This window comes from Branchiostoma lanceolatum, chromosome 2, assembly GCF_035083965.1.
Source record: "Branchiostoma lanceolatum isolate klBraLanc5 chromosome 2, klBraLanc5.hap2, whole genome shotgun sequence".
Lineage (NCBI taxonomy): Eukaryota > Metazoa > Chordata > Leptocardii > Amphioxiformes > Branchiostomatidae > Branchiostoma > Branchiostoma lanceolatum.
In genome coordinates, this window is record NC_089723.1 from 5,907,473 (window position 1) to 5,929,269 (window position 21,797).

A 21,797-nucleotide genomic window follows, 5' to 3' on the forward strand; every position below is an offset into this window, starting at 1 on the left:
TTCTGACGATCTTGTTGCAGCCTGGACGTGTTTAATCTCGCGGCAGATCTATAGGTGGCAAAGACCGCATCGAACTGGTAAAAGGAGTTTCAAAATCAAACGGCGATTAAAACTCCTTTTGTCAGTTGGTTACGGTCTTTGCCACCGATAGACCTGCTTGAAGATTAGACGTGTCGTTCTATCAGGGATATTCAAATATGTGGCATTTGTAACTGAAGAAGAGGGTAATGTTGATAGATTGAAAATATGCCAATGAATACCTAATTTGCATAATTAATGAAAAAACTACTATAATTCATACTGATAAATGACGGCAATTTCATTTATGTGGCAGTTTGGAAGTTATGTGAATGTGAACATCGTTGAATTAAATCATGCTAATAAGGACATCATTTGCATAATTGATGATAATTGTTACCATAACCTTCTTTGTTAAGCTCATAGTTTGGACAACTTCTGTTATTTGGGTGGAGAAAATGATCAACAGGTGTGATTTATAATCGATTAGATAGACTCATAATACGCCAGTCACAAAGGTTAAAATCATTTGTCGAAGGTATGAGGTCGTTGAACTCTAGTTGGTTAATGATATCTAACTGGGAAAGCCAGGAACATCGACACATATGAATAACTGTATGCAAATGAATACCTGATTTGCATCATTAATGAGGAAATACTATAATGGCATGTACGGTAAATGATGGGACTTTTGGATTACACTAAAATAAAGGGGGAAGTTTCTTAAGATAAAAATGTGTTATACATCTGAGAATTTGTAGCTTGAAAATCACAGGCATAATTTACTGTGGCAATGTAAAAAGCCTATCTTATTGATCCAATGTTGAGTGGTAATTGCAAACAAAACACACACACACACAAAATGTACAATGATAGCTGTTGTTTTATTGGTGGTAAAGTAAACTTTAAGATGACATTGAATATTATCATGCCTGCATACTGACTACATAACAAATCGACCTTGACCTTTCTCCTCCCAACACCTACCCACGTACCACCAAATATCATTACAATCCATCTACACGTTCTACAGTTATTCTGACTTTAAGCATCCGGTGACACAAGCATACACGCACGTAAACGATTTTCCTCATTACTTATGCAAATTCAGTCCCAATTTGTATAATTTGCACTTAAGTGTGTACCTCTCTGTCCAACCTACCTGCGTACCAAATAGCATGACAATCTGTTGTACCTTTCTTCAGTTATTCTTCATAGAAAATTTTTACAAATACGCCATTGCAGTTCCAGTGACACATACCAGGGGGCCCAAAATCAACCTTGACCTTTCTTCTCCCGACACCTACCCACGCACCACCAAATATCATTACAATCCATCTACACGTTCTACACTTATGCTGACTTTAAGCAACCGATGACACAAAAGGCACGCAAACACACTTAAAACGATATGCCCATGAAAAAGTCATGGAGATAATGTACGTAGATTACTACACAATATGGTTTAAAAGAATGTGCATCTATCAATTTACTTTCCCTCAACATTTCTCATTTTTTACCACCCCCAACTGTTTTGCCATTGTAATATCCCAAAAGGGGAACCCCCTTCCCAGATACCTCCTCGCGACAGGTGACGTCATACCCGGAACTTCCGCATTCGAGGTTCCAGTCATCATTGAAGTTGGTAATCTTACTTTTGCCCGAATGGGAAGGCTGTTTTACGCAACCAAGACCTCTATCCTTCACTCTTGGTGGTACTAAGGGCAACGTAGACCAAGGAAGACTACAAAGGTATGTGCATGTTGTCCTTGGGGGAGGAGGGTATCGAAGTTGCAGCATATTTACATTATGAAACACGGCGTGCAATTGTGGTGCACTGTCTCTGTTTAATATATAGAAAAGGATATTATAAAAGCTATTACATAAAACAGTCTTTGTTTGACAAGACAGTAAAACCTATCAAAAATTCTTGATTAGATCAATACAGATCTAGTATAGAAGTTCAAACGGAAAGTGTTATATAATATATAGATTCTAAAGTCGGGGGGAATCCCCAGATGGGAAAATCCATGACAATGTTTGTATACTAGTACCCAGTTACGTCACCTACCCAACACTGCGACTATTTGAGGAAGAGAACCATTCTTCCTCTTTCCAATTAAAGGTAAACAACTTCAACTTATGAAGTTTCTGTAGACTAATATCTCGATCGTTATACATGTAGGATCGGCCGCAAGCGATAAGGAACCTGTACGCTACGCTTCCGAGGTATACCGAGAGGTGCCAACCGAGAGGTGCACGCTGCGCTTCCGAGGTATACCGAAAGGTGCCGAGAGGTGCACGCTACGCTTCCGAGGTATAACTCGGCTGGTGCCGAGAAGTTGTCCTGTACCGCCCGACTGGTGATCTGGGACGGCACGGTGAAAGTTCTAACGGCAAAGAAAACCTAACGGACCCACCAAAAATGGAGGTAGGATATGGATACCTTTCTGAGTGCAATAAGCCGCCAGTTCACGGTTGCTACTACGCATGTGCAGTGTCAAAGGTGAAGGCCTCCGAGACGTAGACAAAACCCGTCGGGGCGTTGTAGTAGTAGTAGCAACGGTTAACTAGCTTATTGTGCCATTCACAAGGAAAATGTAGACAAAGACCAGTTTTCTCAAAGGGGTTAAAGGTCCTAAATATTCAGATGAACAGAATGTTTCTTTAGAGGTTGTGAGATAAACTTTGTCACTGTATGCATGTACTACTTCAAATGAGATTTTTAAAATGATATTGCCCATAACGTCCGGGAATGTTTGAAAAGTCTTTCCTCGTTTTCGTTTGCTTGTTTGCGTGTGGGTCTCCCGGTGAACAGTTTAAGTAATGGTTATCATTTTGGGGTGGCAACTTATCTGGCTAACATATACGATTTTTGGTGCACCGTGTAGATCTACTTGGAGATTAGTACTGAAGACTTTTGAAGAGAAATGTCTGAAGAAGTGACAAACAGATATATGATTTTTGGCCTGCAGGAAGCTTAGGTGAATATTGACATAGTTAGTTGTTGATTATGAAATCCAGGAATTTGCGTAATGATTGAGGAAAGGCCATAATGCTAATTCATACTTATGGGACCTTTATGCATAAATGTAACTTAGTAACTTAGCAAACGAGCAAAATTCATAGATATAGATTATGCAAATAACAAGCAAATTTTTAAAAGTAAGCATAATAAAATGCTATGAAAGCATACAGCCATGGGAAATGTAAAATTATTTAAAAAAAACAGGTGTGCTTTAAATTTCATGTGTTTTTTTTATCCCTGAAGCGACAGGGAAAGGGAAGACCAGGGAAAAGAAAAGGAGATGACAACAGACTAACCTCTCCTCCCACTAAACGTCAAGCAGTCCGTGACGTCACCAATCATGGAAAGAAAAAAGGGTGTGTATTGTGTAGAGTTGATTCACCACAATGCTAGTAAAGATGTAAGCTGATAGCTGATGTAATATGTAAGGTGACTCTGCATACCACATGTATCTGTATACCCGACAGAACCGCCCTCCGGCGTAACAGACCACATTTCATCATGCAGATTAGATCCTCATTAACATAATACTATGCAAATGCACCCCTTATCGCCTGTATGAAAAATGGAGCTTATGTTTTCCATAATATCAATGAACATCAATACATCTAACATATGTGCTTTATTGCAGCTTGACCATGAACAGATATTAGACATGCAAAAAGGGCCTAATTTGTATGATCAATACAAAAATTCCAGAACGATACAAAAAAACTCCACAACTCCTTAGTGGTAAATGATGGGAATTTCATACTTGTGACATGTGTAAGTTATCTAAGATGAACATCACCATGCATAGAATTTACAAAAGCTCTAAATATTTCATGGAGGTAGGAAATTGCCGAACTCTACTTAGCTATGTCATAATAAACAATCTCGAACTTTTGGGACTTCTTTATGAGGTATGAAAATAACATCCTGGTTGAAGTTATTATGATTTTCGTTGTACATGGATTTAGTACACAAAGCAGCATATGGTATCAAAAAGTAATCTATGCATTACTAGTATTTCAGAGCAGATCCAGAGGTAACAATTTTTTCATCTTTACAGGAAGACTGTAGGAGAGGACACTAGTGCTAGTCCAGTGAGCACTACTGACAAAACAGAGGAAGACACCGAAAGGTACATATATATCCATTACTTACATTTGCATTAAAGGAAGGTACAAAACGCAACTCTAAGTGTCGTTGTTTTTAATGTTTACCTGCATGTACATATAAAACAAGAACATTCCTTAGATGTAGTTTCATGTATTAGTTTGTGATTATATATCTACTGAACTAGTGTTTAGTGAGATCTATATGGCATGTTAGTAATATTATATTGATAGGGATGTGGAATAATCTATCATTTATATTGTGCAACATCGATATCCTTTTTTACAGTTTATATGAAGAACACCTACAGAAAGGATGCAAGGCCCTGCAGACAGGGGACCTGGACACGGCAGAAGAAAACTTTGCAGCTGCAGTCAAGTTTGTGCATGTCAAACGTAAGTCTTAGTGTATATGTAGGCAAATGGTCGCCCAAGGGTCTCTAGTAAAAAAAGCGTATCAAGATTCTTGGTTCTTGTCAACGAACACAATACGTGCACTGATATTAGAAGAGAGATTTTATTTTTGTGATATTTTCTGCTTCTTATCAAAATTTCACAACTCTCAATCATTTGCAAAGATAGGGGTCTTTGAAGGTTATACTTTTCTCAACAGTTATCGAGGCGATTCAAACAACATATGAAAAAATATAGACACATGTCCCTGTACCTTTGGCTCAGGATTATAAGCAAGCCTCCCAATCATACATGATGTCAGAATGGCGTAATACAAAAAAATGATATATAAGAAATAAAAAATTAAATGTTTTGCGTATTTGGATTTTCAGTGTTTACTAACGAGTAAATTTGTAGATTACAAGCTTAAGATTAAAAGTGATAATTTTTTGACAGGTCAACACACAAAAGAGGCAGAGCCCCTGTACAAGTTGGGAAAGGTCTACCTGAGAAAAGGAATCAATTCGAAAGACGGAGGTGACTTCACCAAAGCTGCAGCACTCTGTAATGCAGCACTGGTAAGATCAAGAAGTGAAGACATAGAGAAAGAAATCCGCAACATAACCCAAGCATTTGTTAAGCACGTGCTAAATATCGAAGAAACGGTAGATGTCAATGATACAGAGAAACATAAACTAAACATTACAAAGCATCGAAGTTATGTAGAAGAAGAAATCAAAAGAATTGATCAAAACATAGATCCATACAGCCTTGATGATGACGACCCTAAGTTAAAAGAAATGGAAAAGAAGAGAGTAGAAGCAGTTAAGGCTCTGTTTGAGTCAATTGTTGATCAACGAAAGATGTTCATAGCCGGACCTGTAGATGAGTGTATGGAGGCAATGGGCCAACCTCCTTGTAAGTACGCCATGATAGGTTTGGGTTCACAAGCCACAGGATTGGTTACCCCATACTCTGATGTGGAATTTGCCATTTTGGTAGAGGATGAAACAGAGCAAAATGTCAAGTATTTCCGCAACCTCACTCATTATCTGCATCTCAAAGTGATCAATCTGGGCGAGACCATTCTCCCGTCAATGGGGATTAAGTGTCTGAATGATTTCAACTCAGATGACCCACTGAAAAACTGGTACCACGACATTGTAACACCGCGTGGGTTTTCGTTCGATGGAGCCATGCCAAAAGCATGTAAAACTCCACTGGGCAGAGGTAAAGACAACACAGGAACAAATGAACTTATTCACACACCGACAGATATGACCAATATTCTAAAAGATGACATAAAGTTTCATCTAAAGAAAGGCTACCATCTAGCCACTATATTAGGAAATGTGTCTTTGATCACAGGAGAACAGGGCTTGGTCGATGAGTACACTTCATTATGGAATCAGCAACTTAAAGGAAATAATGGAATGATTTCATCTCTGACGGCAAAAACTTTACTGAGTGAGAATGCACCAACTTTTCAAAACAAAGATCTAACTGGCAATCTGTTGAATGTAAAGAAAGAGATATATAGATTTTCAAGCCTTGCAGTATCTTGTTGGGCGCTACTGCATAACATACAGCCTACCGCAATCTGGGAGACTATTCAGGAGCTAAGAAACGCTGGAGTCGTCAATAGTGAGAACGCACATCACTTGTTGGTGATCGTCAGTATCTCAGCAGAATTGAGGCTACGAACATACCTGAGCAATGGTGGTCAGGTGGAGAACCTGTCAGCTCTATCGTCAATGTCGACAGACACAGGCATAGAGGCAAAACTGGAGAAAGTGTTTTACTTCTCAAACAGAAAGCAACTCATGAGATACTATTACACAGAAAGGCCGTTAAAGGATTTCATTTCACAGCTGAGTGACAGCGGGTCACAGAAAGAGCAGTCAGTTTTGTTTGACAACTCTTCAGAACTAAAAGCAGATGTTCACCAAAGTCTGTGTGATTACGAAAGTTGTAAGACGTGCAGAGAGCAAACACTTAAGAATAAGCTGTCAAAATATGGCAAGCACACTGCACATGTTGCTATTGCCAATTCACTTAACAAGTTGGGTACCGCTTGGAGTGACCTTGGTGATCATAGAAAGGCTGTCGATTTTGATGAACGGGCACTAAAGATGACGAGGAGTATATATGGTGAGGGCACTGCACATTCTGACATAGCCTCCTCACTTAACAACTTGGGTAGCGATTGGAGTAAACTTGGCGATCAAAGAAAGGCTATCCGCTATTATAAGCAGTCACTACAGATGAGGCGGAGTATCTATGGTAAGGGCACTGCACACCCTGACATAGCCTCCTCACTTAACAACTTAGGTAACCCCTGGAGTGACCTTGGTAATCACAGAAAGGCAATCAGCTATCATGAACAGTCACTACAGATGAGGCGGATTATCTATGGTGAGGACACTGCACATCCTGACATAGCCTCCTCACTTAACAACCTGGGTGCCGCCTGGGGTGACCTTGGTGATCACAAAAAGGCGGTCAGGTATCATGAACAGTCACTACAGATGAGGCGGAGTATCTATGGGGAGGACACTGAAAATCCTGACATAGCCTCCTCACTTAACAACTTGGGTATCGCCTGGAGTCACATCGGTGATCACGAAAATGCGATCAGCTATTTCGAACAGTCACTACAAATGATGCGGACTGTTTATGGTGAGGGCACTTCACATCCCGACATTGCGGTAACACTTAACAACTTGGGTACCGCCTGGAGTGACCTTGGTGACCACAGAAAAGCAAACAGCTATTTCGAACAGTCACTACAGATTACTTAAAGAGGAGCTCGGCGTACCCTGGGTAACGCAATAAGGAAGAGCTCCTCCTGTGACCTTCCCAGCAGGTTGAGGGATGAATTGGCCCCATAACTACATACACTCATAAAAATCCCAGACTGTCTACAAGCTGGAAACAATAGCTGGAGCAGATTCGCATAAAACTAACCAAAAGATTCAAATATTTTTCTCTACTGGTTTTCAATGAAACATTATTAAATCATGCAGAATGATCCATAGAGTTGCAACAAAGTTACCACATCAAGGCAATAATATCTGAAACTTTCAGAGTTTGGAAAACCAATCTTGTTCCCAACTTTCAAACCGACTGTCAGACTTGTATCAAAGTGTCTATAAATTCAATCTATGTTTGCAAGTGTAACAGTGGGGTTCAACCGCCCCCCAATTGACCAGTCTAACCGGTCTAGACATGTTAGCCTAGTGGTTAAAGCGTGCGTGCCTGTGATCTGGCTGCCCGGTTTCGGCGCGAATTCGAATCCCGGGGGCCAGGCGACTGCTTCTACTCGCTTCTTTGTTTCACAACTTCAAAAATGTTGCCTTACAGATTGTGTGTCTGAAAATATTAGATATACAATAATTTGGCATTTAGAGCGTTAGTGAGAATTATGTGATTTACACTTTTTACTGCACCTAGGCTATTGTACAGAGTACACAACGGTTGGTTTGGTTGTCATTATAAAGGAATATGTACATTTATAAAAATAATTCCAGAGGACAAGAAGTACACTTTGTTTTGAAATTTTCACTGTGCACAGGCATGCGCAATTTTCCTGTTAATAACCTACAAATAGACTAGATGTGTGCATATTTAATGAAGCGTATATTATGTCATCTAAAACCTACGACGTAATTGAGAAACTTTGAATTTGTCCACATACTGGGGGTATATGATTTTAGAAGAGGGAAGAGACTCTCTAGCCAAAGATGGAATATGGCATGAACTTTATATTATCATATTTCAGTTATCCAACGTAATGTATTCGCCCTATCTTGGGCATGAATATGCAATAAAGTTTAATGTCATTGTCATCATAACATTGTCATTTTCTGTGTTGATCTATACTACTGTACTATTTAACAACTTACTAGGTTGTTACTAGGTAACAACATACGACAGACACTTCCAACGATTACCATTGTTGATAGATCAGATCAAAAGTCTCCAGAATGAGTGACCACAATCTGCGGGGTGGTATGTTTGTTTAGTGGTAGCGACAAATGTTGATAACAGCACAAAGGTCGCGCTAGGGATAGCCCCTTCGGTCTGGGAAGTCACATACCCCTCTACCTAAGTCGGCACTATAATATCTATCCCGCAGGTCTAACTCATACGGGGTCTTAGTAAATTTTTCTTTGGGTCGTGTTGGCCCTGAGAGACAATGAGCTGACCTGTCATGCCTATGTACGCCCTGGAAACAGTCTGACCTCCAGGCTAATAGGTAGCCTATGTAACACAATCTCTTCCCGACCGAAAAGTCGGACAGGTCGCTAGGAACGCGATTTAGTCAAGCTATTGTCTGCCCAACTGCACATTAGGTGATCTCCATACTAGCTTACTCATGAAATCGCTTGTCGAAAGTCTGGGGGTGTGGGCTGTAATAGTATCACTTATTAGTATGCATCTGATCTGTCAGCAATCTGGCTGTCAGCAATGTGTTTCTTACATCAGGCCATGTTGATTTGATTGTATGGATGACATCCGCGCGCACATCAATGCCCACAAAAAAACGTTTTCGGCCATATTGTAAATCATACAAAGCAGTTGTAAAGTGTTGACATATATGCTGTATACGTAAGTTGCCAAAATATTTCGGAAACGAATACCAATGTCGTAGAATGCCAAAGTCAATTCCAAAGTCAAAGCCGAAGAAGATGTGAAGGAACAAAAATTAAGACTTTATTATTCGGTATACCCAAAAACATTATATAGATGTCCTTGGTATACCATACTCTGTGTGTTAAGTTTTGTTAATCCTTCTTGACCACGCAGATTTCATAATAGGACAACTTTTTTTTTTATTCGCATGCACGTATCAGTTTTGGGGTTCTCAGAGGATGTCATCCATATAATCAAATCAACGCGGCCTGAAAAGTGCCCCCCCCCACGCACTAAAAGTACAAACAGAAGGAGTGCACATTTGTGTATGATACAGGACACAGAACAAAATCTGACACGCTTTCATCTCATACCTTCTGTTTATTGGTTAAACGTTTGTCACGCAACGCAATCGTTTATTTCTGACGATTTTGTTGCAACGTGGACGTGTTTAATCTCGCGGCAGATCTATCGGTGGCAAAGACCGAATCCAACTGGCAAAAGGAGTTTTGAACGGCGATTAAAACTCCTTTTGTCAGTTGGATACGGTCTTTGCCACCGATAGATCTGCTTGAAGATTAGACGCGCTGTTCAATCAGGGATATACCGAAGCCAGTTAGCAGGTAAACCTGTTTTTCTCGACATGTGACGTCGTCATACAGGACACGGAAAAAATCTGACAGGCTTTCATTTCATAGTATCTATTTATTGGTTAAACGCACGCAGCGCAATCGTTTTATTTCTGAAGATCTTGTTGCGGTCAAGACGTGCTATTCTTCAAGCAAAGGTCTTGGTCTCGGACGAGTGGAAAGGGGGGAGAAACGTTTAAAATACCTGACACTCCTAGCCCACTTGACCGAAACCACTACTCTCCAAGCAGAGGAGTAGTTCCGGCTGGTTTTTGACGTGTTTTTAGGCGTTTTTGTCGGGATTTTCTACTTTGTCAATTTTTTCTCTCTTTTGTGGGGTTTGTAGAGACACAAAAATGACAAAATAGAAAGCCCGACAAAAACACCTAAAAGCACGTCAAAAACCAGCCGGAACCGCTCCTCTGCTGGGAGAGAGCGAAACTTCTGCTTGGACAATATGGACGCGATGTTGTATCAGGGATATGCGGAAGCCAGGTAGCGCCCACGGTCCAGCCAGCTGTAGGTGATGATTCTCATCTGTTGTCCCGCCATGTTGAACTGGCACTGGCCGTTGGGACGGGTCAGGAAGCAGAGGGTGTAGATGGCGACATCGAACTCCGGGCTGGTACCCAGGAAGAACCCGCCCAGGTTCTTCCACACGCTGCCCCAACGGAACTGAACCCCGATGGTGCCAGGCTGAGGATACAAGAATTACACTTTTGAAAACCTTTTCTAATTACGCGAACAGACCAAGGAAAACAGACCTAGCATGAGTGTCATCTTGTTTAATTCCAGGCTCTAACTTTTTTTGCCGGAGGTAGCACCTGGATCTAAATAGTTACAGAACAGCATTCACTTTGACCAAGGAAGGAGGTTTCAATCTTTTTTAACAATTCGAGTTTTATTTGTAAGTTCTTGCCCGAGGGCTAATGAATGAAGTTTGATTAAAGGCCTCCATAGCATTCTATGAGGCTTGAAACTTGAATAAAAAAACTCAAATTTCTAGTCATTCCTACACATAGTAAGTTTCAATGACACTATACCATTACATATCGACATTAAAGGATCTAGGAGCAAAGATACGATGTCGTTGTGTGGTGAGAACTGATAGAAAATCCAAGCCATGACAGACTGATACTGACTGTCCATCAGAATTAGCGGTTCGACCAATGAGAGAGTGACTGCGTGTCCGTCAAACATTTGCATCTTTATGTTTTAATTTTGCATTTATACGTTTTGATGGAGGTGGGCGGGGCTATGGTATCGGTCTATTTACACTAGGCGCGTGAAATTAAAAGATCACCATGTAGCTTATTTTTGTGCCGCTTTTTAGCACTTTTAATAAGAAATCCGCACGCAAATGTGGTAAATAGTGGCATTAAATGTCAATTTCATAAAGATTACAGCAACTAGAATATTTCCAGTTTTGAAGCCTCATGAAATGCTCTGCGTGCCATTAATGCACAAAAAGTATACAGGAAGTGCAATTCAACAATAGTGGAACAAGTAACTATTCTAAGAACTGCTACGGACACGGTGCTTCGGAATATAATCTAAGCTTTTGATATTCGACTTCTTTTTCAACAACTCAATGTCAACTAACCTGTTTTTTGTAGACGTAGCCTGAATAATCAAAGACGCCGCTCTTCTCGGCCAGGTAGAACCGAACCCAGCTGTGCATGCCGGTCACCTGCCCGTTCTTCACTTCACCCACGAACACGTGTTCGAAGCCCGAAGTGTCCAGTTTTCCGTCCTGACGAGAGTAGCGGCCGAACCAGATTTCGCTCAGACGGGCCTTGAAGTCATCCTCGGTGTAGGGTACGATTCCTAAAAGTACATGAGATAATGTGTCATATTTGTAATATCGTTTAATGTAAAGTTTGCAGGGATTAAGTTGTTTTCTACTTTGACCCACCGTTGTGCAGCCTAGTTATCGAGCCAAAGAAACGACTTCCTCGGCTGCAAACTTAACCTAAACCCAAAACATGTGAATATGCAACTCCTGCGGACTTGTACATACGCACAAGTGTGTCGGGGGCTTAACGACGGAAACCAACTCACCCTTCCATCGGAGAAAGTCGTGAACCTTCGCCATGACCGGAGTTTTCATGATCTCGCTCAGGAATGCCTCGTTCTCGGCCGACTCGGCGGAAGTCACCTGTTCAGTGTTTCCGGTTTGAGCGATGTAGTTGTTCAAGATGGCGACGAAGGTCGAGTAGGTTGGGGACGAGAGGACACCGTTCTCATTCATGTACGAGAAGAGTCTGGAAAAGAGGTTGGATTTCAAAATAGCAGAGACTTGAGATACTGTTACTTCGTCACCATCAAACAGCTTTCAGCCAACAATGAGGGGAATGGCTTAAGCAGCTTAGCTTATCTTGTGCAAAAACCGCAAAGGTCGCTGGGAAGCTATCAGCCAATCAAGTTACGTCTTACATCGCTACTTTGGCTTCCAAACAAGGTAACGTCTGTTTGTGCCAAATAAGGATAGCTCACTAATTATTTATGGGCAACTGTCAGTGACGCCCCCAGAAGCCAACCAACATGATCTCCGATCAAAAGAGCAGGGCTGAGACCGGGATGGTTTGCCGAGCATTTCCCGAGCGGGTTTCAGCGCTGCTAACTTAGAGGAGGGTGATTTTTTCCTTAACCCTTTCCCTTCCTCCTTTCCTCATTGTTAGAAACTAAAAGGTGTAAGAGATAGGAGTGGGGCCGCACCGTGATGAGGAGGAGTCCGTATGCAGTGCCGTGTTGGAGACATAACTCTGCAAGTTCAGGGTGAAGTCCATCCCTTCCGTGGCGAAGTTGACGTCACCATACCACAAGTCGTCAGCAATGTTCGACAGCTCCGCGGATGTGACAGGCAGGGGGGAGGACGGTACGGGTGGCAAGGTAGTCGCTGAAGGAAGTTTGAGAGAAAACATATTAACGGAAGTTAAGCCCCCCTCTCACTGGACCCGCGGCACGCTGGTGGTGGCGCCTTGACTGATCAAATTGCCAAGGCAGTCAACGAATTTCATCGACAAAACGAATATTTTTAAACTAGCTTTGTGTGTTTGTTGTCTTTTTGGTCATACTTGTACGTTTTGAATGATATTCCCATTGTAAAGTTAAGGGTAACACAAATCCAGTTTATGACGCAGCGACGCCGCCAGCGTGCCGCGGGTCCAGTGAGAGGGGGACTTAAGGCAACTGAATAGATTTTGGGAACGGTCTGACGTTTCAGCTAGCATCCGCTACCTTTCGTCAGTGACTGAAGGATATGTAGTTCAACAGGTATTTAACCAAAAACTAAGAATTGATAGGTGAATGCTTCTACATCAATTAGCTCCTGTTGTTTGAGTACAGAAGCTAATGTTGTCTCACGAGGGTGGTAGGTCAGGGGTCAAGTGCAGGAAGGTTAGACACGTAGGCCTCCTTTCCTGTTGAGGGTGGTATTGTACATTCTGTCATAGATAGCTTCTCTAAATAACCGCTATAGACATTAACTTCAGCTTAGTATCAAACAATGACCTACATCTTTTAGTAGGTAACAAGAACGGCCACACACGGGTAAAATACGTTCAGGAATTTGACTTCATCACAGCTAATGAATGTGACCTTTCGGTACATTTTGAGACTACTTACTCGGTACAGTTGTGGGAACGCAGAAGGCGCTGTAGTCATCACAACAGTTGCTGAACTCCTGACACCTGTCGTTACAGTGGCACGTATTGGAGGTGTCATAGGTTTCACCGCATCGTGAGGCACAGCTCACTGGGCAGGGGAGAAAGGGCATGAGAGGTAAGATAGGGCAGAACAGATGAGATACGACAGGAAAGGTAAGACAGGACAGGTACGATAGGCCATGACAGGTAAAGTAGGACAGGACAGGTAAAGTAGGACAGGACAGGTAAAGTAGGACAGGACAGGTAAAGTAGGACAGGACAGGTAAAGTAGGACTGGACAGGTGAGATAGGACAGGACAGACAAGGAACAAGGTTCCCCCTCTACGGTTTACTATGGTTTGATTGTTTCTAGACGCTATAAGATGTTGGGAAGATAGGATCGGACATGCATCGACGGCTTAGGTCGTTACAATTTGGACTAAGACACATCAGTCAGATATGTAGGTGATTGCTTGTGGAAAACACAGTCACTGGTAAATATCTGCACTCAACAAGACAGAAAACTAGTACACTGAAAAGTAATAATTATTGATTACTTTGTTTTTGGTACATGTAGACGGGCTCTCCTCGTTTCTTTTCAACCAGTGAGCTGAAGTCCCCAAAAGCTCTATACTGAACTAAACTCACCCCCCTCTAGCAGCGCGAAGACCCGCTCGGATGCTCGGCAAACCCTCCTGGACTCAGCCCTGCTCTTCTGAACTGAGGTTTTTGGGTATTGATGGCGTCACCAGAAAACAGTTTTCAGCCAATCAGAGGATTCCCACAAGCTCGTCTTGTGGAAATCCGCAAAGGTCGCTGGGTAGCTATCAGACAATCAGGTTACGTCTTACATCGCTACTTTGGGTTAAGAACAAAATAACGGCTGTTTGCGCCAAATAAGGCTGGCTCATTAATTGTTCATGTGCAACTAACGGCTGTTTGTGCCAAATAAGGCTAGCTCAATGATTATTTATGAGCAACTGTCAGTGACATCACCAATACCCCAAAACTTGGTTCAGAAGAGTCCGTAAGCCGAACGGGTTTTAGCGCTGCTAGAGGAGGGTGACTAGACTTGACTTCTGTACTTACTGGAGGCTACGAAAGACGATACGGGTGGCAAGGTGGTCGCTGAAGGAGATTGGGGAGAAAACGTCGCAGTTTTTAGTTAGCATTCATTAATGACTTTGATCTTAAAGTAGATAAAAAGAATGGTCACACACATAATTAATGAGCTAGCCTTATTTGGCGTTAAGGAATTAAGGACGTTGGGGAATTAATCACAGATACAAGTGCCTTCAAGTATATTTTGACTAGTCTCTACCAGACTAACTACACCAGTTATAGGGAGAATATTTGCCAGGGTTTCATTTGCAGGCCTCTACACGGGCGAAATGTGATCTTCACCGTGGACTGACTCTACTGGCTAATTATTCATTTTTCTGCCTAATTCTACGATCCATACGCCCGTAGGAGAGCCTGGTGGAGGATATATTTTGACTACTGTGACTTACGCGGCGCATTTGTGGGAACACAGAAGGCGCTGTAGTCGTCACAGCAGTTGCTGAATTCCTGACATCTGTCGTTACAGTGGCAAGTATTGGAGGTGTCGTACGTTTCACCACACCGGGACGCACAGCTCACTGGACAGGGGATGACAAAGAACGCAACATGTAAGACGGGAGAGGTAAGGTAGGACAGGACAGCTAAGACAGGACAGGTAAGGTAGGACAGGACAGGTAATATAGTACAGGACAAGCGACCCGTGTGGCTGAACTAGCATTCGAAAGAAAATAAAGGCTTTCATTTGACTTGACTTGACTTGACTTGACTTGACAGGTAAGATAGAACAAGACAGATGAGATAGGACAGGAAAGGTAATATATTGCAAAACAGGTAAGAAACCTTCCAGTTGCTATAAGATGTTGACAAGATCGGATATGATATTTCTACTGGTTGACACTGGTGAATATTTGCACTCAACAGGATAGGGAATGAGCACCAACCAAAAAGAAAACCTGACGTCAGCGGCGTTATTGTAATAAAGTAAACTTTGCTTTTGTACTTTGTTTATGTTGATCAGGTTCAGCCATTCGCACATGCAGCTTACTGATGCCTGACAATTAGAACTATCGCAAGGTTATCCAGACCACAGTATGCCAAGGTCAAAAGGAATTTCAATAAGATATACTATTAAGCTCGCTCCTGAAGCTTCGCCAAAAAAATCCTGATGAAAGTCGGAAATGTAGCAGAAAACTGCCAAGAATGTTTTTTGAGTGCCACAACCCTTACCTTATAGAACACAGATTGCGTTGTAGTCGCTGCAACAGTTGCCATATTGGCTGCATTTATCATTGCAGTGACAGCGGTTGGCGTTGTTGTACTAACTACTACTAAGTTATTCGTGAGTCTATATTGCCAAGAATGTTTTGAAGTGCCACAACCCTTACCTTGCAGAACACAGATAGCGTTGTAGTCGCTGCAACAGTTGCCATATTGGCTACATTCATCATTGCAGTGACAGCGGTTGGCGTTGTTGTATTGCTCACCACAGCGACCAACGCAGGACGCTACAAGGGTCCAAGCAGATACATGAACAAGATTGTGAACGTTCATCATTGTGTTGTATAATTGAAAATTGCTAATTGAACGTACATTAACTTCTAGAGAAATTGTTAAATGTTAGACATATATTGATGCTGGTCTTGAATGAACGAATGAATGCATGGTTTATTAGTAACAAGTGTTACATGGTATTCAAAAGCTGAATACATTCTGTGAATTGCGTACACTGTAGAATATCTTATAAACACAAGGATAGTACAACTGGCGTCTATAACATTCAATATAAAAACATTTATCGTGTAATACATATCGAGCTAGACTTAACTTAAGGTTTCTTCCCTGGCTAAATTGGAATTTGGCTTTCAATTGTTTTCTCACTAATGAACTAAGAAAGAACTGTTGTAGTACTGAATATTGATAGCTGGTCATGAAAGAATTCTAAATCTGATGTTTTGGACCATATGGATGACGTCATCAAATTTGATTGCCCTTAATATGATTTTTTTTTCTGAGAGTAAATACATCACTTTGGTACATAACACTGCATAAAACTATGTTTTCCATGTGCATAATGATCAAAGCTACAAACGTACGTTCGCACAAATTGATATCTATGAAGTGTCAATAGTTACTAGAAAATAATTTTTTTTAATCAGGTAAAAACAATTATTTTTCATTAACAACAGATGATAAGTAGATATCAATTTGTGCGAACGTGCCAGTGAGGAAACCTTAAATCAACTTTAACTTTCATTCTCGCCACCCACATGACTTTATCATTACCAAGTGCCATGAGCTCCAACTGTGTCAGCTCGTTACTTCCCCTTCCTGTTTCCTTGTGCCAGAGCAAAGCAGATTAATTTGCTACGCCTGTGAATGATTTAAATCCTTCTCCTATCAGCAACAACAAACGTTGGTTGTTTTTAGTACAGATTTTTGTTCTGACATTTGAAAATCCCAGACGACTTTAGGTCTAACTGACAACATTTGTGAAAATATAAGTCTTACCTGTAGCGCGGTATGTCCCCATAATACAGCCTGACAACGTTGTCAAGACCAGCAACAACAAAGCCAATCCTTGTCGTGAAGCCATCCCGAGTTTTCCTCTTAGAAAATGAAACGTAGAAAGTAGGTTTCGTATAATTCCTTATGGTTACTGTAACGGTTTTTTAACTGGGCTACTATGATATGTACGCCGAATTCAGCTAAGAGCCTCTGTTGTCGATGTAGCTACGAAACTATTTGCGCGTCTGCGCATACCTCCTAGAGAGAGTACTGCCGGTAGTTTATTCAAATGCTCGGCAAACAGCCAAAGTTCCGTTATTTGTACTGATAAGGCTGTCCTAGTTGCTGTTGGCAGCTGGTATGGTCACACGCGTGGGGTCGGTTCGAATCCTGTCATGTCACCGATTCTGTGCCCTTGGGAAAGGCATTTTACACGGCGTTCCTAACGCCACCCAGGTGTAAAAATGGGTACATGACTATGGTTGGGGAGATAAAAGGCGGAGGAGAGGGATGGGCTCTGCCTTCCAATACCGTGCCCCAGACATAGTGGAAAACAACCCACTGCCCCCACGGCCTCAAAAGGCTACCTTTGGGACTACCTTTTTAGATACCCTTTATAGTCACACGGCAGTGCCTTTACATCAGGATCACTGCAGAAAAGTTTCCAGAGCACATTGATAGAACGTATCGTATAATGTTGTGGTCGCGTGTAACTGTTACAGACTGTGATGCTATCGCATTTATAGTGTCCAAATGCTGTGTCTAAAAACATATCGTATGCAACGGAAGAATTCTGATACAACGTTGATCAAACATCCAACATAAACCGTGGGGAATTCTAATGTAACCACAATACAAGAACTCCTGTACATACCTGATGATACGTTGCAGCTGAAGTACCATACTGGTCAAAGGTTAAAAGGTATTATTAACGGTTGACTTTGCCACTGGTTATTCAAATACAAATCATAAATTCACCAGCCAGGCTGGTTGCTCATAGTTCCGTGTATGCGCATTACCGTTATGGGACAGCGCAAGTACTTTAAATACAGAAATGTTTGCGGTGGTTTTATGTTCGCGGTTTTCGCGGTGAACTCTATACCGCGAACTTAAAACCACCTCGAAAAGCCGTTCCATTGTGTGACTGTAGCGCTACTATTGTTTCAAGCGCAACTCAAAACCACCGCAAACACTCCATTTTCACCCTACCGCGAAATTAAATCCCGCGAACATTCTGCATTTACAGTACTAGCCACGTTCCCAGTTCGATTACATTGAAATGAGTATTTAATGAGTGTATGATTAATCATGTTGGACTGACACGCGCTAAGACGATATGATAATCATCAATCAAACAGATATGTGTACTTGTCATCACATTCTTTGGCTCGTGAGTCAATAGTAAAAGTATTTTTGGAAGTAACATTTGCTTCTGTATCTGTATCTATATCTATATGACCTGTATAACCTAGTCTCTACTGAACTAAATACGCCGGTTATAGGGAGAATATGTGCCCGAGAAGTTTCGCCAAGAGGGTTTCATTTGCAGTCGTACGCGTAGGGGAGATGTTAACCTTACCGTGGACTTACTTTTCGGGCCAATTATTCCCTATTTTTACGAATTTTACGATCCCTTACCCCCGTAGGAGGGCCTGGTGGAGGCTAGGTATGCACGCGGTAGGAAGAGTCATGAAAGTGTCATGATCAGTTGATAAAGTATTGTGTAATGGCGACTACTTCTGCAGTTTTCTTTAGAGTCGCCAAAGGTCGCTTATACACGCTCATCCGAACTGGGTTGAGATCGCCTAACGTTGTGTCGTCTGGAATTTTCAAATGTCAGAGCAAAAATCTATACTAAGACGGAAAAACAAAGATGTTTTGAAAGAACGAAAATTAATCTATATTTCGGTATGCCATACTCTGTGTGTTAGGTTGGGTTCAACCTTCCTGACCACATGATTTTAATAATGAAGGCAACTTTTTTGACAAGCTTTTTTTATTCGCGCACTCGCAACAGTTTTGGGGTCCCCAGAGGATGTCATCTATACAATCAAATCAACATGGCCTTATTGGAGATGCAAAATTGACAGCTTGTCATTGTATGTAGGCCTTGGGTAGTAGGCCTTGGGCCGGTTATGCATAATTAATGTCCTGTTGCCCTACATGTGTGGTCACCACAACATCACAACTGATTCTTCATAAACACCACATTCGGAAGACGTTACATGGAAATAGCTGCAAAGGTAGGCCAATATTCCACAAACTAGTGGATACAATTTTGTCAAATTTCACGTTGTCTAAGACTACATGGTCAGCTTGTCTGCTTGGTCTCCGTTATAAGGACACTGCTACATGACGCGACTGTCTACAATATCATCATTTTAGATACAAAAGGACCATCGCACCTCTATTTTTCAAAAAGCCTCCTTTCCAATGGACGGCGATCACTGGGCGACCGTTGATCGACAAAAATTGGATTTGTGTGCGCCTTTATTTTATGATTACATTTGCCAAGAAGGTTATATTTTTAGAATATGACAATATGATGCAAAAGATTATTCAAAAGACAGGAAAAGACGCAATACGTAGGAAAAAATGTAGTTTCTTTTCTACAATTCGTTTAGCCTGGGTGCCATCCTACTTCTACCGGGCTCCTACATTCGCTACCCTAAAGGTTAAAATTCGTTGAGCGGAGTATCAAATATTTGGTCGCTCGTGGGTCGCTCCACAGTCGCAGCCTCCAGTAGAAAGGAGAGGTGTTGACCGTTGTGAAATTCGTTGAGAGATCTGTCAAATATTTGGTCGCTCATTGGTTGCACCACAGTTGCAGCCTCCAGTGGAAATGAGAGGTGTTGACCGTTGTAAAATTCGTTCCGCGGTCTATCAAATATCTGGTCGCTCATTGGTCGCCCCGCAGTCACAACCTCCAGTGGAAAGGAGAGGTGTTGACCGTTGTGACATTTGTTCAGCGGTCTATCAAATATCTGGTCGCTCATTGGACGCTCCACAGTTGCAGCCTCCAATGGAAAGGAGAGATGTTGACCGTTGTGAAATTCGTTCAGCGATCTGTCAAATATCTGGTCGCTCATTGGTCGCTCCGCAGTCGCAGCATCCAATGGAAAGGGATGGACAGGCACGGAAAAAACAACATATATCATTAGATTATCACTCGGCGTTAATAGGATTTGCTGTCGTAATCTTCTTTATCATAAAGTATTAACATATTGTGATATTGGAAATTTTAAACTATAATCCAACACAAAGAAGTTGAACTAACCATAAATTTTCGGCTGGTAACTCCAACCTTCGTCAGATGTTCGAATCACTGCGTTGAACGCCGGGAAGTCGGAGACGTGATGACGTCAGCAGTGAATCGAAAGCAGCGGGCAGACGGAATCTTCCACCGTCGCGGTTCAGGGAGGGGTGATGAGCCCTGATGTAAGTCGCCTCCTTCACGCCCCTCACAAACCACTCCTGTTCCTTATCCAAAATGTGCACATTATCGAGTGTCACAGTATGTCACGGGGACTCAATATGAATGTGTTGAGACACTTCTGACGTAATGGTGCTGGGACGTCTGTGCTCCAAAAATCTAGTTTTGAGTGAACGTGACGTTTCCCCTATGTACGTCTCTGTACACGGTCCTCTGATGTTCTGTCCTGCACAACGTATGTGGTAGATCACCCCACACTTTTGTTCTTTCGGTGTTTTGTCCTTGGGTGAAACTAACAACTGTCTTAGTGTCCGAGTTGGTTTGAAGCAGGTCTTAATGCCATGCGTACTGAAAATCCTCCGCAGAGCCTCTGAGAGATTTGTGACATAAGGCAAGACAACCAAACCCTTATTCTGTCTCGTGGAAGGCGTTTGAGTACTACTGCGTGTAGACGTCGGTCTGGGTGCAGTTGCCTTGGCTACCGCCCACTTCGGGTAACCACAGTTTAACAAGGCCTGAGTGATGTGTTCTTTCTCCGTGTCTCTGTCCTGGGGGTTTGTAATAATACTGTTGTGATCATATATATTGTGATCCTTCCTTTGATAGGGCCTGAGTCGTAACGTATGTGTGTGTCTCTGTGTGTGTGTGTGTGTGTGTGTCTCTCTCTCTCTCTCTCTCTCTCTCTCTCTCTCTCTCTCTCTCTCTCTCTCTCTCTCTCTCTCTCTCTCTCTCTTTCTCTCTGTGTGTGCGTGTTTGTTTCTGTTTTTTTAGTCAGCATAACTCAAGAACCTCTGGATGGATTACAATGATATTTGGTATGTGGACAGGTGTTGGGAAGACAAAGGTCAAGGTAGATTTTGGGCCCCCTAGTATGTGACCTTGTTATTATTGTGTAGGTGTAGGTCGACAAGACTTGTTTCTCTTTCACACCTGTGTACCATGATTCGTTCTTTTTGGGGTCACAACTGTCGAGAATTTTGTGGACCACGATTTACCCTTTTGCATGTTTTGTACCATTTCATGAGACATTTTCAGAACTTGTTTTTCACCGCTAGTAGCCTACATTGCATCGTGTCAGCATTAATATTTAATGACGAAAATTACTATAATTGCTCATGTGAAACAATTGGGTTAACCTTGCGAAGTGAGGACCCCTACAGTGCTATATTGATTCCATTGATAGTGGCGCTCTACAACTGTCACTGGCTTATAATCATGAATTGTTTTCCCCATCAAATACGCATTGAATCGGTTCAACTACGTGGCCAAACTCTCCTGGCAAATATTCTCCCTATAGCCGGCGCGTAGTCAGTCTGGTAGAGACTGATGCTGACAAAGCGTTATTGACGA

At 42.0% G+C, this 21,797-nt stretch overlaps 1 protein-coding gene and 1 long non-coding RNA gene across 2 annotated transcripts; one reads left to right on the forward strand and one right to left on the reverse strand.

Annotated features, from left to right (window-relative positions):
* The first annotated feature begins 3,271 nt into the window (after window positions 1-3,271).
* On the forward strand, window positions 3,272-7,996 carry LOC136427280 (uncharacterized). Its single transcript, XR_010754391.1, has 4 exons — window positions 3,272-3,402; window positions 4,098-4,169; window positions 4,433-4,539; window positions 4,993-7,996. It is a non-coding gene; the product is annotated as an uncharacterized lncRNA (long non-coding RNA).
* A 2,165-nt stretch (window positions 7,997-10,161) lies between these two features.
* Window positions 10,162-15,537, reverse strand: LOC136426556 (uridylate-specific endoribonuclease D-like). The gene is made up of 8 exons (XM_066415221.1): window positions 15,510-15,537; window positions 14,959-15,087; window positions 14,537-14,575; window positions 13,428-13,556; window positions 12,519-12,699; window positions 11,862-12,064; window positions 11,404-11,627; window positions 10,162-10,496 (listed from the first exon to the last, which is right to left on the reverse strand). The coding sequence occupies exons 1-8, from the start codon at window positions 15,535-15,537 to the stop codon at window positions 10,275-10,277; spliced, it is 1,155 nt and encodes a 384-aa protein (XP_066271318.1). The 3' UTR covers window positions 10,162-10,274.
* Window positions 15,538-21,797: the final 6,260 nt, after the last annotated feature.